The 19,449-nt window shown below is 42.3% G+C and overlaps 1 protein-coding gene across 2 annotated transcripts; it reads left to right on the top strand.

The window, feature by feature from the left end:
- Positions 1-2,820: 2,820 nt before the first annotated feature.
- On the top strand, positions 2,821-18,185 carry LOC119457915 (kunitz-type serine protease inhibitor A-like). 2 transcript variants are annotated; one of them, XR_007467772.1, is made up of 6 exons: positions 2,821-2,972; positions 8,948-9,130; positions 12,044-12,226; positions 16,196-16,390; positions 17,708-17,856; positions 17,887-18,185. XR_007467772.1 is itself a non-coding variant. In XM_037719681.2 (5 exons), the coding sequence occupies exons 1-5, from the start codon at positions 2,924-2,926 to the stop codon at positions 17,788-17,790; spliced, it is 693 nt and encodes a 230-aa protein (XP_037575609.1). In that variant the 5' UTR covers positions 2,821-2,923; the 3' UTR covers positions 17,791-18,185. The 2 variants fall into 2 exon arrangements, 1 of the variants encoding a protein (XP_037575609.1); XM_037719681.2 differs by having other exon boundaries at positions 17,708-18,185.
- Positions 18,186-19,449: the final 1,264 nt, after the last annotated feature.

The following is a 19,449-nucleotide window of genomic DNA, read 5'->3' as shown; positions in this document are numbered from 1 at the left end:
GTAACGTCCCGTGGTATATCAGCCCTATGGCGTTTTACCAACACAAATAGAACTTGCGGCTTATGAGCTGCAAAGGCAAGTCATCTGGCTGGTACTTATACCTGTACTATGATTCCAGCTTCTTGCGGCGTGTCGTGGATGTCGCCATCCGACCCTGTTGTCACCACATCATTATATAGTCGGTGTACAGGGCGTGCCGAAAGTTTGGAAGCTTGTGTAGAAACGGCGGCAGCTTCACCATGGTCATAATGAATAGGATCGGTGGGAGAACTGGTCCCTCTGGTATACCGTTACCATGTCTTACCGAAGTTCGCCTCAGCCTATGCAGGCCCTGCAGAGAAATAAGATGACATGGATGCAATTGTTAGGGCGCCTTCGCCATCCCAAAGTCTCAAGGTTATTTTAAATATGATCTGGGGAGAAGTTGTTGGAGGCCTATTAGATATTCAACGCGAGGAGTGCTGTTTTTTTTTGGGGGGGGGGGGGGGGGCGGGGGGCGTACTTCAGCCATAATATGGTGAAGAGGAAGTTTATGTTCGATATCCAGGTAAAAGAGCGTGAATTCATGATCGGATATCGACCTCTAGAATCTATGAAAGTCTATGTTTATTTATTTCGGTTACTCACACAGCAAACCATGGTGGCTTAGCGGCTGTGGTGTTTCTCTGCTAAGCCCGAGGTCACGGGATCAAACCACGGGCGCTACGGCTGCATTTCTAGGGGGACGAAATTCAAGAACGCCCGATGCCCCAGATGGCCAGAATCATTCCGCAATTCTCACTATAGCGTGCCTCATAATCAGATCATGATTGTGGGACGTAGGAACGCAGAATTTATACCTAATTTTAGTAATTAGGGGGCCTGATCAAGAAAAGGAAAATAACAGAAGGGTAAAAAAATGGTTGGAGCCCACACGGCAGGCCTTACAAAATCATGACCGCCGGCTTGCTGCTATCCTCACAAAAAATTTGCAATCATTTTATTCTACCGGTACTAGCATATGACGCAGAAACTTAGAGCTTAGCCAAGACGCTTGAAAAAAAAATGTTAGGCGTCCCGTGAAGAGACAGGAATACGGCTATGTATACGAGAGAGCAAACGGTAATAGCCGACAATCTAGTCCACCGAAAAAACAATGGAGTGGCGCAGGCCTCGTGTTGCGTAGGGCATAGAGCCGGTCGTGTAGTACAGCTACAAAATGGGTGCCAATGAATGTAAGCGGAGTCGAGAACGGGGGACAATTCGGTGGCGTGATGAAATAGCCAAATACAAGCATAACTTATAATCGGCAAGCGCAAACAGTTGTAATTGGAGTTTGATGGAAGAGGCCTGCGTCCCGCAATGAACATAAACATAGGCTAGTGATGATCATGATGATGATGTGGATGACGACAACTAGAGCCATCCACAACATCACTCTTGAGTTGTCGCGAATGTCATGTGTGGATAAGCCTCGGCGATACCCGTGTAGGGTACTGGGGAAAAATTTACTCGCCTTAAGGCAAAGCTGGAGATGCAGAAGAATTACGTGCATAATAGTTTACCCGCACACTAAGTCACAGATACTGGTATGACATTTTCGATAGGTAGGGGATTACGGCGATCTTGAATTAACCGAATATCGGCGTGTGCCAGTTTGACAGCGTTCTATTTTAAGAATGGTCCTTGAACTTTGCAGTGATTGGCAGGATAGCCTATTCATCGAGATTGTGCAGCATCGTCTAATATATGCAGCGAGTACGGTACGCCGTGTTTTGTCTTAAATTGTGCAGGGCTTCCCTCGATCACACCTGTTTTTGTAATGCGGTTCTCCCGTTCGGTATTTTGTCATATCGATAGCTTTTGCACTTCTGTCAGGGGTATGTTGCATTTAAGTTGGTTTTACGTATACACATGACTTGCCAATGTTTTTGTGCTTGCACACTCATTTGGCGTGTGATTTCTTTTATTATTGCTTTTTGAACGACAGTTCTTTGTCAAGGTAGAATTTTTTGCAGCTTTTTCGCCATCTCCACTTTGTCCACCAATGCGCTCAGTTTGTGGAATCAAAATTTATTGAATAATTGACCGACAGACCGACCAACTGATTCGCAAGGTATACTCATCTGGAACGAATTTTCGTGGTGCCACCAGTTTTGATATATTTATTCACACTTTGTATATTGCAATACGTGCCGGAACGTATTTAATTTAAACGTAAGTACATTTTCGTTACTTAACTCATCCTAATGTGCGCCGCTTTGAATAATGCAGCGGAAGGGCTACAATTAGACTATGCGCGGCAAGCTTTTTTTTTTATTTTAGGTATGGTCTGAAATAGCACCAAGTATAACTTTTTTTCCGCTTTTTCCAATGTTTTATATTACTTCTCGGCACTTGCTGTCTAGCTGCATGTCATGTTTTTATTCCAATTTCTGGGTAATAATGATGGATATCAAAAGATCACTGCTTTTTTAACTTCTTGCAATTCCATTTCGAAACTGGTGCAGTATAATTTGTCCGGACACGTAACGACGCAAATTATACGTTATTCTTACACAAGTTTGTATGCGCAAATCTGCATAACAACCTCTCTGCTGGCTACATTGATCAGAAAACCGTCGCGCATAATCGAACCCACGATGGCGTTCTAACACAAAGCAACTATGTCGGAGTGCTTTTTGCAGCTGCGCAGAAAACTCCGAGAAGCAGTGTCAATTGTTCAGTGCAGCCACACCTGCAAACACAATCGCTTTAAAAAAGTTGGCTCTATTGGTTAGCGTAAAGTTCCCCGTTTATAGAAGCAAAAACACCTGCGATTCGATCGTATGAAAGTGCGTCTAGCTCCAGTGTCTGGACGTAATAACAGCGATTATCTTACGCCTTTGTGCCTCGCACCAGACTCCATCTGCTGCTTGCATGGCACGGTAGGACACCAAAGGAAATGAAACTGCTAAGCAGCTCCCTGCTGCTGCTTGTCTACGTCACACATGGTAAGTTCACCTTCTGCGCATTCTCACGCTAAGGAATAGAAACTGAAGTAATATTTACGAAATTATAGTATAATTGACAGTGAAGCTCGAAATGCGACTAGAACGCATCAACGTCAGATGACAGTTTTAAAAATTCCATGAAAAATACGGAAGACCTACAAGGTCGATATTTTTGGAAATATGTTAATTGCAACGGACAATGTGAAGGTAAATTTTCAAATGTGTATCAATCAGGAGTAAATAGAAAGTTGTTAAGGCCTCGTTTTCGGCCGTTTAGAAGCGTTATGCGAAATGCCTAAAAAGTTTTTTCCTCATTTGCGGGAGGACCATAAACGTCAATAACCTCATATATAAAAGGCGTAAGTAATGCTGTATGAGTTAGCTGTACACAAAGTATGAGGTGTCTAGGAAAATTGGGCACTTTGAAAATATTTAGTAAATACTCACGTTCCTGCAATTTTTATGTTCTATGGGCAGCATGTCGTTACGTTTCCCTAGTGTCCTGGGTGAATTACGTTAGGCTGTTTATATTTCACTGAATTAAAAATTATGTGTGCGTGACGAACGATTGCTGCTTCATCTATGTAGTTTCTTTACGGCATTTGTACAAAGTTATTTTTCACATTGCAATTTTTCCCGATGTTTCCGAAGTTCCAAAAGCAAGTGCGGAACACACCGACTTCGAATTCAGTGAAAGTAGGGAGAATATAAAGTTTATTGTCTGGCGAATTTTTCGTGTTCTTGGTTTAAGTATAATCGGTGCAAAAGTTAGTGATCCTTTCCTTTATTTTTTTGTACTCATTTCACGTAATATACAAGGTCTCTGGTTACTTTCTCCGTCATTGTTGGTGTGCTAGGCAAGCAATCGTGTTGATGCTATCTGAAATTAAAAAGCAGTTTATGGCTAATGCTTACCCAAAATTCCAAATATTGCGGCATTTGCATTAGCTTGTGCTTAAAAGCACATCAACGCTCTATGAGTGTGTTTTACGAGCACCGATAAATTTAGCCGGCAGCCCTGACATCAATAAATATGCCACTAGATTCATCCTAACAAAAATGGGCGGATCTACATTTGCAAATCTGTGTGCGAAGGTAATACAGTTTTTGTGAAAAAAATTCTAAATAAAGTGTTTCTAAATGTCACGCTATCGTTATTAGCTACGTTTCCCTATGTGCAGAGAGGAATCCTGCCTTACGCAATCTTCATATTTAACAGAAATTAGGGGTAGCTCATGTGAAATCTGTCCTTAAATTTTGGTGTTACTGGCCTAACTAGGAGCTCGAGAAAAACTAATGAACCCTCCTATTTACGATATTTTCGTGCATAAGATGTTCACGCGACGTCCTCTGTGAACTAAATGAGACGGCATGTTATTTTTGGTGAAAGTAAGCAATTGGTAATGTGTAGGGAAAACTCAAAGTGGGTGGGTGTATTGAGGTTTTTCCATTAAAGTACGAATGTATGCTCTCTGAAGTGTTATGAGTGTATTTTGCCAGTCGTGCACAATTTGGCCCCCTGTCCTGGCATAACAACAAAGGCCACCAAGACAAAATTAACATAGATGCAAGGAAGACTCTTCGCGACCAGCATACGAAATGAAATGCCCGTGGGAGATTACAACATTTGCACAAACGTCTTTACCATGTGCTCAAAAGTGCTTCGTGCACCTTTTCCCAGTGTCCCGAGGAGACAATACGTTTCACAAAGATTACATTTGACGAAAATATGGGCACGTTGATGGTAATGTGCACGCAAACTTGGTAGGGCTACGGTCAATAACGTCCTCTAGAATAAATTGCCGAATTGATTGATTCGCAGCATATATAAATATATTTTATGAGCGCCGTTAAATGTTGCAAGCATCCGTTGCATAGCGGCAAATTCCAAGAAGATCATACTTAGCAATGATAGGTGGACTACTTTGTCAATTCGGTGTGCAAGTCAAACGCGCGTGAAATAGGTACAGCTTTTGGAATAAATTTAAGCAGGTGTTCGAAAATGCTTGCATATAACCCGGAGGTAAGTCTGCTGTACACCAATTTTATGTTTATTGGAAACGGGGGTCGTGATCAGTGTAATGTGCGACGAAATTCTAACTTTCCTGGCCAGATTAGAAGATCAGCAAATAAATACTGAACTCTCCCTTTTGGCGCTTGTTTTTCCGTTATACGAGGTTGGTAATAGGTTTCTATGGTGTCATCTATGAACTACAAAAATCGACATTGTTTATATTTGCTTTACAAGCAGGTTATAGAAATGGCGTTAACAAAATTCAGAAGTTGTGGGCAAATTACAGATCTTAGCAGTAAATTACACATAATGACTATTCCGAGCATTTTAAATGTGGATTCAACATGCTGCCTTGTCAGAAGCGGGAACTCCTCCAAAGATCTCGAGAGAATCAGGAAAAATACGGCCAAATTTCCCACACAGTAAAATGCAAATTTACAATTTTTCACGAGGTGCTTCAACCTCGGTTTTTCACGAGGTGCTTCAACCAGGTGTTTTTGATCATGCTGGCAAGGTTTCAAACGGCCCAGTAATATAAAGGCAGCGTTTTAAAGTGTGTGGGTTACAGGCAACTGAAAGCTTTATTGCAACTGCTCGAAAGAACCAGCTTCGCTGGAAATCGGGTTGTTTTTCAGCAAGGTCAATACATTTTTGCCTAATATGTACCCTACCGGTTTGCTAATATTTTTGTGGAATGCTCTTTTTGTTTGCTATGAATTATGCACAGAATAATATACTGTCTACTTATGATGTATGTATATTATGTTTTGTTATATACCCATTTAGTCCTTACTCTGATGCCTCCTTTACACCATGCCTCACACCAGGCCTGTATAGAAATTAAAAATAATAAATAAGTCGGCACTATTTAGGTCTTGATTTTCGCTACTTTTTCAATGCATGTAAACAGTTTTTTAGCTTTTCAGACGTGCTTAGTGACAGTTAAACATGGTGTGCATTTGGCTGACTTCTTAACCTATATTAAGCGTTGCATATGCACTGTTAATGACGTAGTCAACCAGACTTCGTAACAGTTATTCGGCTACGAATTAAAAAGCAAGCTACTGCATCCACCTACTTGTAAATAATTAGGACTAATCACCACACTTAGAAGAGTGCTTCCCTCTAAATCAAATTTTCCCAGGTATTTATTAGCTTTTTAAGGCATTTTCTTTGGAGATTAACCTTATTTTCAAGCTCATAAGTCCTAACAATGTAATTTGTTGATGACAGTGTATTTTCACTCGTTGCGTAGTGTCTAGATTACAGTCAGACATAAAATAATATCCGTATAGTACACAATCTTTACCGCTACCTTGAGAAAGAGGCTATCATAGGAGGCAGAAGATTTTCCTTTAAATGCTCATTTGAAGATCTCCTTCGTTCCGGGCTAAGATTAGTGAACTTCCATAGATAAAATGTAATGAATGGTGACGCGATTCTTTTTTTTTTGCTCGGTCATAAAACGGGCATGTTGTAATATACGCAATCGTTGCCCGAAACTAAAATAAGCACATTTTTGTAGTCATAAATGCCGCTAGGTCAGAATAATTCCACCTGAAATACATTATTGATGCTACAACATGTAGCTAGACTGTTGTGGCATAATCGCAGCACATGAAGGTGAACGGAGAGTGTGATTTCGTTAAAGTATATGTGGTCACAATGTTTCGTTTGCTTCCTATTTGCTCCTACCCTCAAAGATCTTGCAGCATACAGGTCGGTCCTCGGATTTATAGGCATTGTGAATAGTATCACACAAGGGAACTCCAGCAGCAGTAGTTCATCATTGAATATTTCAAGGATATACCTTTAAATGCGTGTATTGGTGTCATATAAGTTAAACACGAAATGAAAAACTTACAGTTCAAATGCATGGCAAAATCTGAATGCTATGCGTAAGATGGCGCGTTTAATTATTCAAAAGGGAAAACAAAAATTCTGTAGCTTTTTTTCATTTTTTTCTTCATCCAAATAACCATCGATGCATCTCTCCGTGAAACCTGGTTACTGTGTCTCGTCAGGCCGCAAATATGGCCTCTCCTTAGCCATATGCTGCGCCTACATAGAACGTAGGCAAGCTTGCCATCCTTCAACTTTTGCGAAGCGGATTGCAACAGCTTAGTGGATTGTTGTTGAACAAAGTCGAGGCGCTTGCATAATGCAGAACAATACACTCATCGAAGGGCAGTGGACGTGTTCTCATTCGTGGCCTCATTCCTAGCGCTGATGTCATGTTCTTTTAAAGTACACATTTCGCCTGCGTAATTCGATGGTGTGCTGAATATCATCGGCTGTCACATTTGTCTAGGCGCAATTACCCCTGAAAATATGTTCTAGCTTCAGCATCCTGGTGACTAATGTACGTAGCAGTATACTTCACGACCGTTATGTAGCATCACTTGTTATAGAACCGTAATTAACATAGGTCTTCAAGGCTAGCATAGAACTTGCTTCTGCTCAAAGGCATTTAGCACCCACAATATTGGCGGTGCTATTGAAGCATGCTGTTGTATCGTCTTTGGGCGGCAACATAGCATGCTACGAACTTGGTATAAGTATTTATTTATTTATTTATTATGTTGTTCAAATGTTACACACCTTTGTGCAAAGCACTATTACGACAATACTATCAGTTATGTTTGACATGTCATTGTTTAGGATAGAGTAGTCAGATAAGCTGGAATGTATAAAGGTAATCATTACAAGAGGTGATATCAACTACGTAGATGAGCTGAAATGATGCAAATTATTTATCATACAAACAGGCTTCGAAGGGCCTTCAGAAGCATCACAAATCAATAAAATCACCACATAACATCAGGCATCACATTTGCGAAATAAATATTTATTAAAAAATGATGAGTGCCAGGCACGGACTACAACTTGTACTGTTCCTGTACGCAAACGTCAATTTCTCTCAAAAACCTCCTGGGAACCAGAACTAAAACCGCTGACCCCGTCGCCGGCACTAGTGCTCTTGATTCATACACTGAGCGTTGAACACTAAGGTCAATTGCAAATAATCTTTTTCTATGCGCTGTGTGCAGCATCGCCATTCACGCCTATCAAAGCCCAAAATATTCTGCGCCTGCCTGTGGGAGATTTGAGCAGCGATACGGTACAATCCAAGATCATGAGAGATCGTTCGTTCCAGAAGGACCATTACTGAGGAAAAATTGTTGCCGGACACTTGGCGTGTCATACCACGTTTTGAAGTCTATACCTTAGAATAATAATAGTAGGCGAACTGCAAATGTATACAATGTCATGAATGAAACAACTCCCAAACGGGAAGTGTTCTGGAGAAGCGGAAGGCTTTCGTGCTGATAATTTTGTCTTTTTTTCCTTTACTTTCCACTCATTTACCAACCGGCCCACTTATCGACACCTTACCTGTAGCAAGAGAACTCAAGTGCTTTATGCAGTTAATCCTAACCCATGTCTTACCTAGCCGAGATGAACTCAGGTCATATGGGCGGGCACCCATACATTTGTTTTGTTCTGGCTACTATAAGTATGCATTCGGTGCAGATATGTTAGCTCCTAAAGATATGGTTAAATGCGAGCACAGCAGCACTGCGAAACGGAAGTCCATTGAAACAGAAGGCACAGAAAGCGCCCACAATTGTGTGATTGCTTGTGTCTGCATTGCCACACGCCTGCAGTAATTTCTATCATACACCGTACCTATCACTGAGTGCCAGGTTTTAGCAGCACATGTCTATATTTATAGGTAAAAACAGGTTCTAGCCACAATATTGCAGCATCAGTAACAAGCAGAAGGGAACGAGGAAAGATTGTCTGTCTGAACAGACAACTGAAATTGTGTGTTATGAGCTTATCTCAGTAATTAGGGAAGGTTTACAATGAATTCGCCAATTCTCCCCTATATACATTAATTGCGTTGGCATGCACTTGGGGATTAAACTCATGATCAACCCATGCAACGTTTTTACAGTGAAGCCCGAGACGATTCCAAACAGGTGTCTGAAACCACCAGTTCTTGGGACCTGCCGCCCGTTCCACAAGGTTTACTACTTTGATTATGATTCATACAAGTGCAGAAAGTTAAAGGGGGGCATTTGCATTGGAGGCAGCAACCACTTCCCCACGCAAGACAGGTGCCAAGAGACGTGTATACGTAAGTGTAAATGCTTTTTGCCATTCTGTTTCGTTTGAACTGTTCCGCGTGAATGAAAGCTTCATTAATTGCACTTTCTGGGATCACTTAAAGCGCAAAGAAACAATCATCATACAGCTCCGCCATTCCAGAAGTCAATTACGTGACCGCAGAAGGTCGCACGGTGATCAGCACCATCTAATAAACAACTTTATTGCGATGCACAGAATAACTTCCGGTACAGATGGACTTGTCCACATGTCTCAAAACAGGGTTAGGAGCAGAGCTCCACGGGAGTTAGCACGTGCCAAAGCTACGGAATAGCATAGTAGATAGTGTATCTACCTCGAAACTGCATATGGATGTAGACTAATCAGGTTGAAGTTGAGTTACAATGGTGAATGAAAATTTTTTTTATTGCGATAGTAACTATATGGGATATTCGAGTTGAATTTCCGCGTCAAGATGAATTTCCGTGTTGTTACCGCGTAAAGCGAAAGTGCGATAACCTCGCGGCCGCGCGCTGTATGCAGCAGGGGCGAGCGAAAGCGTGCGAAGGTGATAGGAGAGGGATGGTGTCTCGATCTGGCGTGCTCCAGGGCGGAAGGCACAGTAGAAGTGTGGTCTTCCATCACGCCCAACGCTACAGCGAGGGGGGCGGTCTGCGCCGGCGGCGGCTGCGTCGGGCGCGGTTGAGCGCGAGTGCGTGGGCCCCATCTTGAAAGCAGTCTGCGGTGGGCACAAAGTCTAGAACGCGGATAGCTGATGGTTTCGTGGGCGCTGTGCTCTCGCAGCTTCGTTCACATTGAAGCAAGTCGCAGCATGAAGGGCAATTTATTCGCTACTGCTGCCGCTCAACCTGGCGCCAACGTTCGGACAGTAAGTGTCAGCGGTGTTTGAGTGAAATGTGTTCATGTTTCCCAATGCGGGGCGCATGACAACGTGCTTGTTAATTTAGTTAGTTAGCCAATGTTACAGCATTTTATGTACTTGATGAAACGACTGCTTACTTTGTATAGACGTCTAATAATTTGCTATCGCAAACTATTTGGTGGCTTTCGGGCGAAACTGTGACTTTTTTTCTTCCCTTACGTGAAGTGTAATCTTGAGATGAACAGAGAGCTTAACTACGACATCTGTCATAACTACCGAGGCTGTACCTACGTAACTACCAAACTGTCGAGGCAACAAAAAGGACGGACGGAAAGCCGCATTAACTAGCAAGCCCAGTTTCTAGTTTTGAATTACGGCCAGGTCGACTTGAAGAGCAAAAAAAATCAGATTTTATTATGACACAAGAGTTTAAGTGGTAGTTGTGTGGGCGTAGTCTACTAGACTGCGCTTGACACCACTTCGTCAGTTAAAACGACTACGTGCGTAAAGTATCCATCGTGTTGTATAGTGATAATTATTAGTGTTTTACGGGTCAATACTGCAATGGTAACACCGTAGAGGAAGGCTCCAGATTTTTTTACGCCATGTGGAGTTCTTTACAAGTGCCTCAATTACGGTCGATCAGCTTGCGTTTTTTTATAATATGCATGTTATCATAATAAGACTGCCAGTTCTGGGAATCGAGAATGCGATTTTTTTTACTCGCCAGATAAAAGCTTCAATAACTCAGCAACCGCGGCGGGACCCATATTCTATATCATATGCCACCTACCTATATCAAGCAAATCTTTGGATGAGCATAAAAAAAGAAAAAATAAGCACTTGACCTGTGCTATGAACTCGGAGTGATCCCTATCCCTTAGCAATGAGAAACCCAAAGTAGCACCTCACCATTCCAGCCGAGGAAAATAATGTTCAATAGATCACCCATGTAGAAGCCCTCGGCTAGCTAAATTGCTCAAATATTGCCATGAAAACTAGAGGTTACGACAATATGGGCAGAGGGAAATTTGCTTTTCTTATGTGGTTTCGCCGTTCGTGACAGCGCGCCACGTCCTTCAGTGCATAAATGAGAAAGGACGTTTGCGTGACCATTCAAGGACTAGTGCTCAACAGCCACTTCAAGCGCACACAGATTGTCTCACTGATGTGCGAGCATTCTTTTCAGTTCAACCACACAATGAGGCACATTCTTCCGCGTTCAGAAATTTGCCGGCACATTCTTGTTTTAAAGTATTGTTTCTACTGACGCCTTAGCATTTAGGGCCACTACATTTCTGCAATTCATGATAACGCTGGAGCAGCAGACAACCACAGGTGGTTGCTCGCTTTAATGATTTAGTAAGATTGCAGTGCGTATAATGCCTGAATTAGTCTATGAATCTAGAAAAATTGACCAATCATTATTCATAGTGAGTGTATCTAAGAAGCCAACGAACAGACACCAAGGACAACACAGGTGAAATTACTTGTACATACTAATTCAATTAAAGAAATAATAGAAAAATGGAAATGAAAATACATGAAAAAACAGCAAGTTGCTGCGGCAAGTTGTTCTTGCCTGCAACACATTGTTCTTGTAGCTAAAGATTGCATAGATCCCTCTTGAACGTCACAAACAAAAATACTTTTATAATCTTCACCATTTTTTTAGAATCAAGTACACGAATCTCCACCCTTGAAATAGATTGAGGCATATATTTCTGACTGCTCACCACCTGCATTTTCTCTACTTTATACGCTGCGAAAGGACAAGAGGGCCTCATTATACCAGCAGCATGGTCGAAGCTTGAAAAGTGCACTCAAAACCCTTTCGGTGGTATGAAATGAACTCTTGTATTTTCATTAGACTCACTCGGCTTTGCAAACTTACGATGAGCCTACGTACTATTTTTCTGTGAGAACTATACTTTTGGCTCATAATATCAAAAATATAAATATTGGCGCCATTGTCATTGTATTCTGATAGTTATACATACCAGATGACGTAGGTAAGTGAGCATTAGCAACGCCATCACTCAAATGAGTACACTTTTTCAGGAAAAGAAGGGAAAAAGTCACGAAGATGCCTGGAAATGGCAGACACATGCAGCTGTGCCCCACGAATGCGGTCCTGGTATTTCGATCCTAAAAATAATCACTGTAGAATGTTCAACCACACTGAATGCGCAGGAGGGATCAACCGGTTCGAAACCGAAAAGAAGTGCATGGAATTCTGCCTACGTAAGTACCGACTATACTCATAATTCATATTCTCTACACCTACTTGAACCTTTCGCTACACTTTCACCAATTTAGTACCTGCCTTAAGCTTTCATGCTACAGGTACTCATGCTAAATCCTCAGAACAGCAAGCTTCAGAAGGAACCTCTGCGTAGCAGTGTGCGACTGCAAGTTGCACAGCGAGAATACCATCCGTCGAGATTTTTTTACCCAGCTCTGTTTCGCGAGTTATTTCTGCTTTAGGTAGGAGATGAACATGTTTGCTTGGATAGGAATCGAAACCCACACACTGGATACGCCTCTATAGTGTCACTGTTTTGTGCACATGGTTCGAGGCTGTGTTTCTGTTTGTAATTGGGCCACCATGAACTAGAGCTAAGATCACTGGTTTTCCTGCTTCTCGCTAATTATTCTTCTTTGAAATACATGCTTATCAATGACCGCAATCAATGCTAACAAAAAAATTACGTATCCGCTTGGCAGTAAGCTGTACACTTATTAACCGACATGCAACATCTTTTTTTGGTGGCGACCTTGTTGTGGATGAGTGCCACTCGCTCAACCGCGTGGTAGCATCTTCTGTGCAGCCGCATTGTCAGGTAATGCTGCAGTGGAGCCACAAGTGAATGAAATGATGCACATTGGAGCCAATATTCTCATGTGCTATAAGCCCTAATACAGCTGCATGCTCCAATTAATAAAGTTGTTACTCGCTCACGTCAATGAAAAATTCTACGTATGAATGACAAATACCTCTGGAGGCTGCAGGCTCTAAATAAGTGCATTTGTTCATTATGAGGAAACACCATTCATCTCGAGTGCATCTTGATATGAAACGTAACATGATATATAATTCCGAAGCTCAGCCTAGAAGGAGGGGCAGTCGAATGTAGTTTAGAAACTCAGCATTTTAAATGCGAAGCATTTCTTGGCGAATCTTTGCTACTTTGACAATATCTATCTAGCTATCTATCCATCTATCTATCTAGCCGCCTACGTCTTTGTGGTCTCATGGTCGTTTCGTTAACTTAGTATGTACCAAAATTGGCATCCTATGACAAGAGTATAATTATGACGGACTTAAATGATATGTCATGACATGCGTGTCATGTAGGTCATGAAACAGCCTCCTACATCTTGGTGCTCTCATGGTCGTTTCCTTAACTTGGTAGGTACCAAAATTGGCATAGTATGACAAGAAAATACGAAGAACATACGTGATAGGTCATGAGATAAATGTCATGACAGGCGTGTCATGCAAGTCATAAAAATGACGCAGCGAAAAAAGATTAACGCTCAAAAACCACTGAAATGGCTTCGGACGTGGGTACTAAGTGAAGGAAACACTAAAGGGTGCTGGTCGAAGTCATAGTCATGAGCATGACTCAACAAAAATGACAATGACACAGCGAAAAAGATTCACACTCAAAAACCACTGAAATGGCTTCGGACGTGGGTACTAAGTGAAGGAAACACTAAAGGGTGCTGGTCGAAGTCATATTCATGAGCATGACTCAACAAAAATGACAATGACACAGCGAAAAAAGATTCACACTCAAAAACCACAGAATGGGTTCGGACGTGGGTACTAAGTGGAGGAAACACTAAACGATGGTGGTAGAAGCCATAGTCATGACCATGACTGAGCAAAAATGACAATGACTCCGCGAAAAAAGATTAACACTCATAAGCTACTCAAATGGGTTCTGACAGGGGTAGTAAGTGAAGGAATCACTAAAGGATGATGGGAGAAGTCATAATCATGAGCCATGACTAAGGCGTTTGCCTTAAGGTACCTTAGGTGTAGTTAAATGAACTCTTGAGGACCCATGACATGAATGTTATGACATGTTTGTCATGTAAGTCATGAAAAAGCCGCCTACGTCTTGGTGCTCTCATGGTCGTTTCGTTAACTTGGTAGGTTCCCCACACACTGCTTCTCATAACATCGATTCCCACACAGCGTGAGACGTGCCGGCTTTTTAACTTATAGATGACACAGCCAAATCAGAACACAGCAGAACACAAAAATCAAGAGAAGCCAAAGGTTCAAGGCCCACAATACCTACGCTCTTCTGAATTTTGGGATTCAGTCGACCGTATATGTACCGAATTTTACGATTTAAACACTGGAACGCGATAACACTCTGTGAAAAATCGTCATCGACCACAAATCATTCTCAACGGGGTCTATCAGACAAAAATATCACCTGCCTCTAAAATTCTACGTATTATATGAATGCGATAAATTTTTGGAAAAAAAATAGTGTAGCTTAAAATTGATAAGATGATTACGAGTGTGTACGTGAACGTTTCAGCGATAGCTGGGGGGGTGGGGGTGGATAGGCGTTCTTGCTCCCGATCTCGAGTTCTCCGAATCACTTGTACATTAGAAATTCCCTCTTCTCCTATGACATTTTGGTGCAAATGATGTTTTACAGCGTTGTCTTTTAAATTACAGAGATATTCTGCGATGTTCGAGTGCTCGCCGGCTTTCTAAGCATACATTAACGTAGTCGTAAGCGCTATAACAACAGCAGTGTTACAACACCGCCATAAGGACAATGGGATGACGCGGATTGTATGACGACTTTGGCAAGACGATGGCTGTATCTTAATCATTATACGAAGATGGCGTGTGGACAATAGTATGACAAAAATCGGATCACCAAGCTTGAAATGAAGATGCTGGAACCACCATGACGTCATCACGACGACCCTATGATCTAGAGTTGGCGCGCATGATGAACGAATGGACGGACTGAAGCGAGTAAACACACACAAGACACCAAGCACTCGGTTTCTTGCGGGTCTTCACTCGCTTCAGTCTGTTCATTCATTTTTGTTGCGCTAAACGTCTAGTAGGTTTAACCAATAAGCCCTCTACAGAATTCTTCTTGAAAATAAATGACGACGATGTACCGACGAAAACGGTACGATTGCGGCAGCATGGCGATAACGGAATGATGCAGAGTGAATGACGACTATGGCGTGGCAAAGCTGTGTGGCCACGGCTGTATCAAAATGATGGCGACTGGATGACGGCGTGACGATGACTGTTTGACGAGAATCGGATGAAGGTGATGGCGCGAGACGGTGCGATAACGACTGCAATGACGACGATGGCTCTACGATAACGGCGAGATGACGATAGCATGACGATAATGATGCATATCCAGTGATATGAAAACATACCTAGCAGCACATACTCATGGTAAATGTAGACTGCCGTTTCTCCTGTATCGGCCCGCCGCCGCACACCGATACCGAGGCGCCATTCTGAGCAGCCAGCGAAGAAAATCTTATGCTAGAAAGAAGTGTAAGTGAATACCGAGGATTTCTCGGCGAATCCAGTCGCGCAAAGGGTGATGTCAGGAAACTGTCAGGAAACGCCAGATAATAAATGCGTACACTGGCCTTTAATTTGCGGCGCAACGGTGGCTTCAGGAATAACTTTCACCTTCTGTAAAATTTCACTCGCACGAATAACCCGTAAAGAAGCGTTCTTGCATTATACCGCATTGGAATGCTGCTGCCGTGGCCTGGAACAATCCTCCCAACCTGGAGAAGTCGAGGAGCATACAACGCACAGTGAGACACCGCAGGTTTGACAGGCAGAACATGTATATAAAAAATAGCAGTAAAAAAAGCACATTTTCCGCTGCCGTAGGCATCATCTGCATTTTTTAACCATTCAGGCCGAGTACCCTTCCATTTTTATCCCTAATATTTATTGTGTATTCTGCTGAAATGCACTGTGTTTACGAAATACAAACATTGCGACCGAGGACGGTCTTTAATAAAAAAAATGTGTTCAGAACATAAGCTCATGACATAGTAATGGCGTGCTTCATTCTGGTGGCGAAGACGTTATTTTGTATTTCGCTTAACCGTATTCTTGTACATTCTTTAAGCTGTACGTAATCTTTTTTATCAAAATAACCAATTGCATTTTTTTTCTATTTCCAGCAACACCAAAACCAACAAAACAAAAAGCGGTCTGCAGTGAAGACCCAATTCCCGGCTGGTGGTGGTGCTGGTTCAAAAAGACGCAGTGGTACTTTGATGTTCAAGCAAACACCTGTCGTCATTTTGAGGGCAAGAAATGTGCAAAAGGCGCCAACGGATTTCCAACTTTCGAGGCCTGCATGGAGCGATGCAGCTGTAAGTCCACGCTGCTTTGGCATACCGTAAATCTTTAAGCAAGCGTGCCCTAAACACTAGCATGGCTACTCGAAGGTTTTACATGTATGTGCCTACAAATAGAATAGAAAACATTTGAGAACATTTACGCGGCTCTGAAATGAGACTAAGACTTAACGTCAAAACAATAGAGAAACTTAAAAGGTTACAAATCGACACTGTCATTTATAATGTGCAAAGCTGGTACAAAAGAAATAAAATTGACTAATTCGCGTTGATTTATCGCAATTTTAGGTCCGCATTCAGCGCAAAAGATGATGCTGATGAACTACGGCTTCTTCAACATTTCTTTTGTCAAGGTGGAAACTCTTAAGCTACTCTTTAATGGTGATGATGCATTTTATTCACTCTCGTCACATCTGTATATCAAAGCAATGTACTTTGCTACACCAATTAGCTTCTTTTATTTCTTGTTACATGCTTCTTTTGCTCACCTTTAGCTTAACGACTTTTTGTGTTAGCGTTCCCATTGGTACCATTAGAGAAAGACTACAGCAGTCATAATAAGGAGAAGGCTTGCAAGGCAGTAAAGTGGCTATAAAACATTCTTCTTTTCGCACGTGCCTTCACTGCGTTTCTGCAATTACTATCCCTTTACATAATAAAAATCAGAGTGCCATTCTGTAAGTGCAAACGAATGCAAGTGACGTCATGCCAGTTTTGCATGCATATAGATTAAAGCGCCACTCGCTTTTTTTGAGTTTAACCATTGTACTAGTTTTTTTTTTTTTTACTCTTGCGTCTCCTCGACGTCTTGTACAAATAATCAGCCTATGTGTGGTTTCAATACCAGTAGTGCAATTCACAAGAATACTGGAACACTGAGCACATGAGACTGGGCTAACAATCAAAGCGCTGCAAGCTTGCATTGTACCGCGTGTATATGCATAGAATCTAAGTATATCTTAAACACAATATAACGAACCCACGTTCTTGTGTTTCGCAGTTGTCGACAATACCAGAAAAGGGCTCTGAAGTTAGAACGAGGAACGACCTCGCTTATTGTGGCGCACATCCAATGTATAGCCGCTCCCTTGTGTCGCTATAATTCCTTCAATCATTGATCAAGCAATACTTATAAGCAGCTTTTTGTACAACGTAAGGAAATACCACTATCAGAAAACTGATTCCTTCAGTTGTTTGGTGATTTGTCGCGTAACATAGAAAGATGGAACTAATAATCTGGCTTTCACTACATCGATATATTTAGGGCAACAGTGTAATGATTTTACACAGCTGCATAAATGTTTTTGTGTTATTTGTTTTTCTCTCCTTCAGATACGGGCTGCCAAAGATGCAAAAATGGACTCCCATATTATTACCCGAACGGAACGTCACCCTGTGGACCAGAGCCCGAGTAGGCTGATAACAGCGGCTGCTACTTTGGAGTACCGGAACAGCAAAAGCTCAAGCGATGCAAAGAAAACGTGCAACGCCTCTACAGTATAGAAAGGAAGTTAAAACGCCTCTACAGTGTAGAGGCGTTGGTATAAATGCGGTAAGCGGTCTTCTAGTCCGCTGCTAAGCTACACTCAACTATAAGATGAAATAAAATTGCACCTAAGTAGCGATGACAAACTCAGCGGATTTCATCCGCAAACACTGTCTTTACCCGCCTTATTTCGCGCACACCGAAATTTTACAATGAATTATTCATGACAAGTCAGAATTGGTGTTCTATATCACAGACTCAAATATTTGTTGTACTGACCTGTACAACAGTGTGAAAACCTTCTTTCACATATTTGTTAATATTGCTGCATCCAGTCGGATCCTTGAGGGAAGACAACCAGCAAAGCGCATGGTGGTCGGTGATGACCGAAAAGGTGCGGCCAAACAAGTATGGTCGAAACTTGCCGACAGCCCAAATTAGTGCGAGGCACTCCCGTTCAGTGCTGGAAAATTTGCACTCTGAAGAGGAAAGAAGGCGACTGGCATAGGCGATGACGCGATCGCGACCTTGTTGCTGCTGGGCGAGAACAGCGCCGATGCCATGTCCACAGGCGTCGGTGCGAAGTTCAGTGGGGGCTGACGGGTCAAAATGGGCCAAGATGGGTGGTGACGTAAGTAACGTCGTGAGCGTGTGAAACGCAGTGGCCTGTTCAGGACCCCAAGAAAATGGAGTTTCCTTCTTCAAGAGTTCCGTGAGTGGGCGGGCAACGTCGGCGAAGTTCTTGACAAAACGTCGAAAATAGGAGCACAAGCCTACAAAGCTCCGGACGTCTTTAGTGGAACGTGGTATAGGGAAGTCTTTCACAACATGAATTTTTTCTGGGTCAGGTTGCACGCCTTCAGCACTCACAAGGTGGCCAAGCACAGTGATTTCGCGGCGGCCAAAACGGCATTTGGAAGAGTTCAGCTGAAGGCCTGCTCGCTTGAAAACTTCAAGAACTGCCGACAATCGGCTAAGGTGACTGTCAAATGTCGGTGAGAACACGATGACATCGTCAAGGTAACACAGGCAAGTTGACCATTTGTATCCACGGAGGAGGGAGTCCATCATCCTTTCAAAAGTGGCTGGGGCATTACACAGTCCAAAGGGCATTACCTTAAACTGGTAAAGTCCATCAGGCGTAACAATATTATAAATAAAATATCTTACAAATGCAGCCAAATTCGCCAAACATTTGTCATTTTTGCAACTAGCAATAACAATTAGAATAGTTTCATTGCGTGATGTAGCTTTCACGGAAAGCAGCTTGGCATTGCCAAGCAATTAGCATGGAAGTCAACGGATGATAATAACTCATAAAGACATGTTCTGGTTTTATTGCTACGCGTAAACAATGTTTTCCAATAGACGAACACTGAATTTTGAGCAATTTAACTACTTTTAACTTCCTTTCACAGGTTATTTTTAGGATGAAGAGTAAAGAGAGAGAATTGATGCCGTCGTTGTGGTTCAATCGTCATTCCAGCTTTCTGATCTGACAATAGTCATTCTATCGTCGTCACTCCTTCTATTCCGACCCAGTGGTCGAAGTTGTGAAATAGCTTGGGCTACTAGCTTACCCTACCTA

Source organism: Dermacentor silvarum, chromosome 7 (assembly GCF_013339745.2).
Source record: "Dermacentor silvarum isolate Dsil-2018 chromosome 7, BIME_Dsil_1.4, whole genome shotgun sequence".
Classification (NCBI taxonomy): Eukaryota; Metazoa; Arthropoda; class Arachnida; order Ixodida; family Ixodidae; genus Dermacentor; species Dermacentor silvarum.
This window is presented reverse-complemented; position numbering and strand designations above follow the sequence as displayed.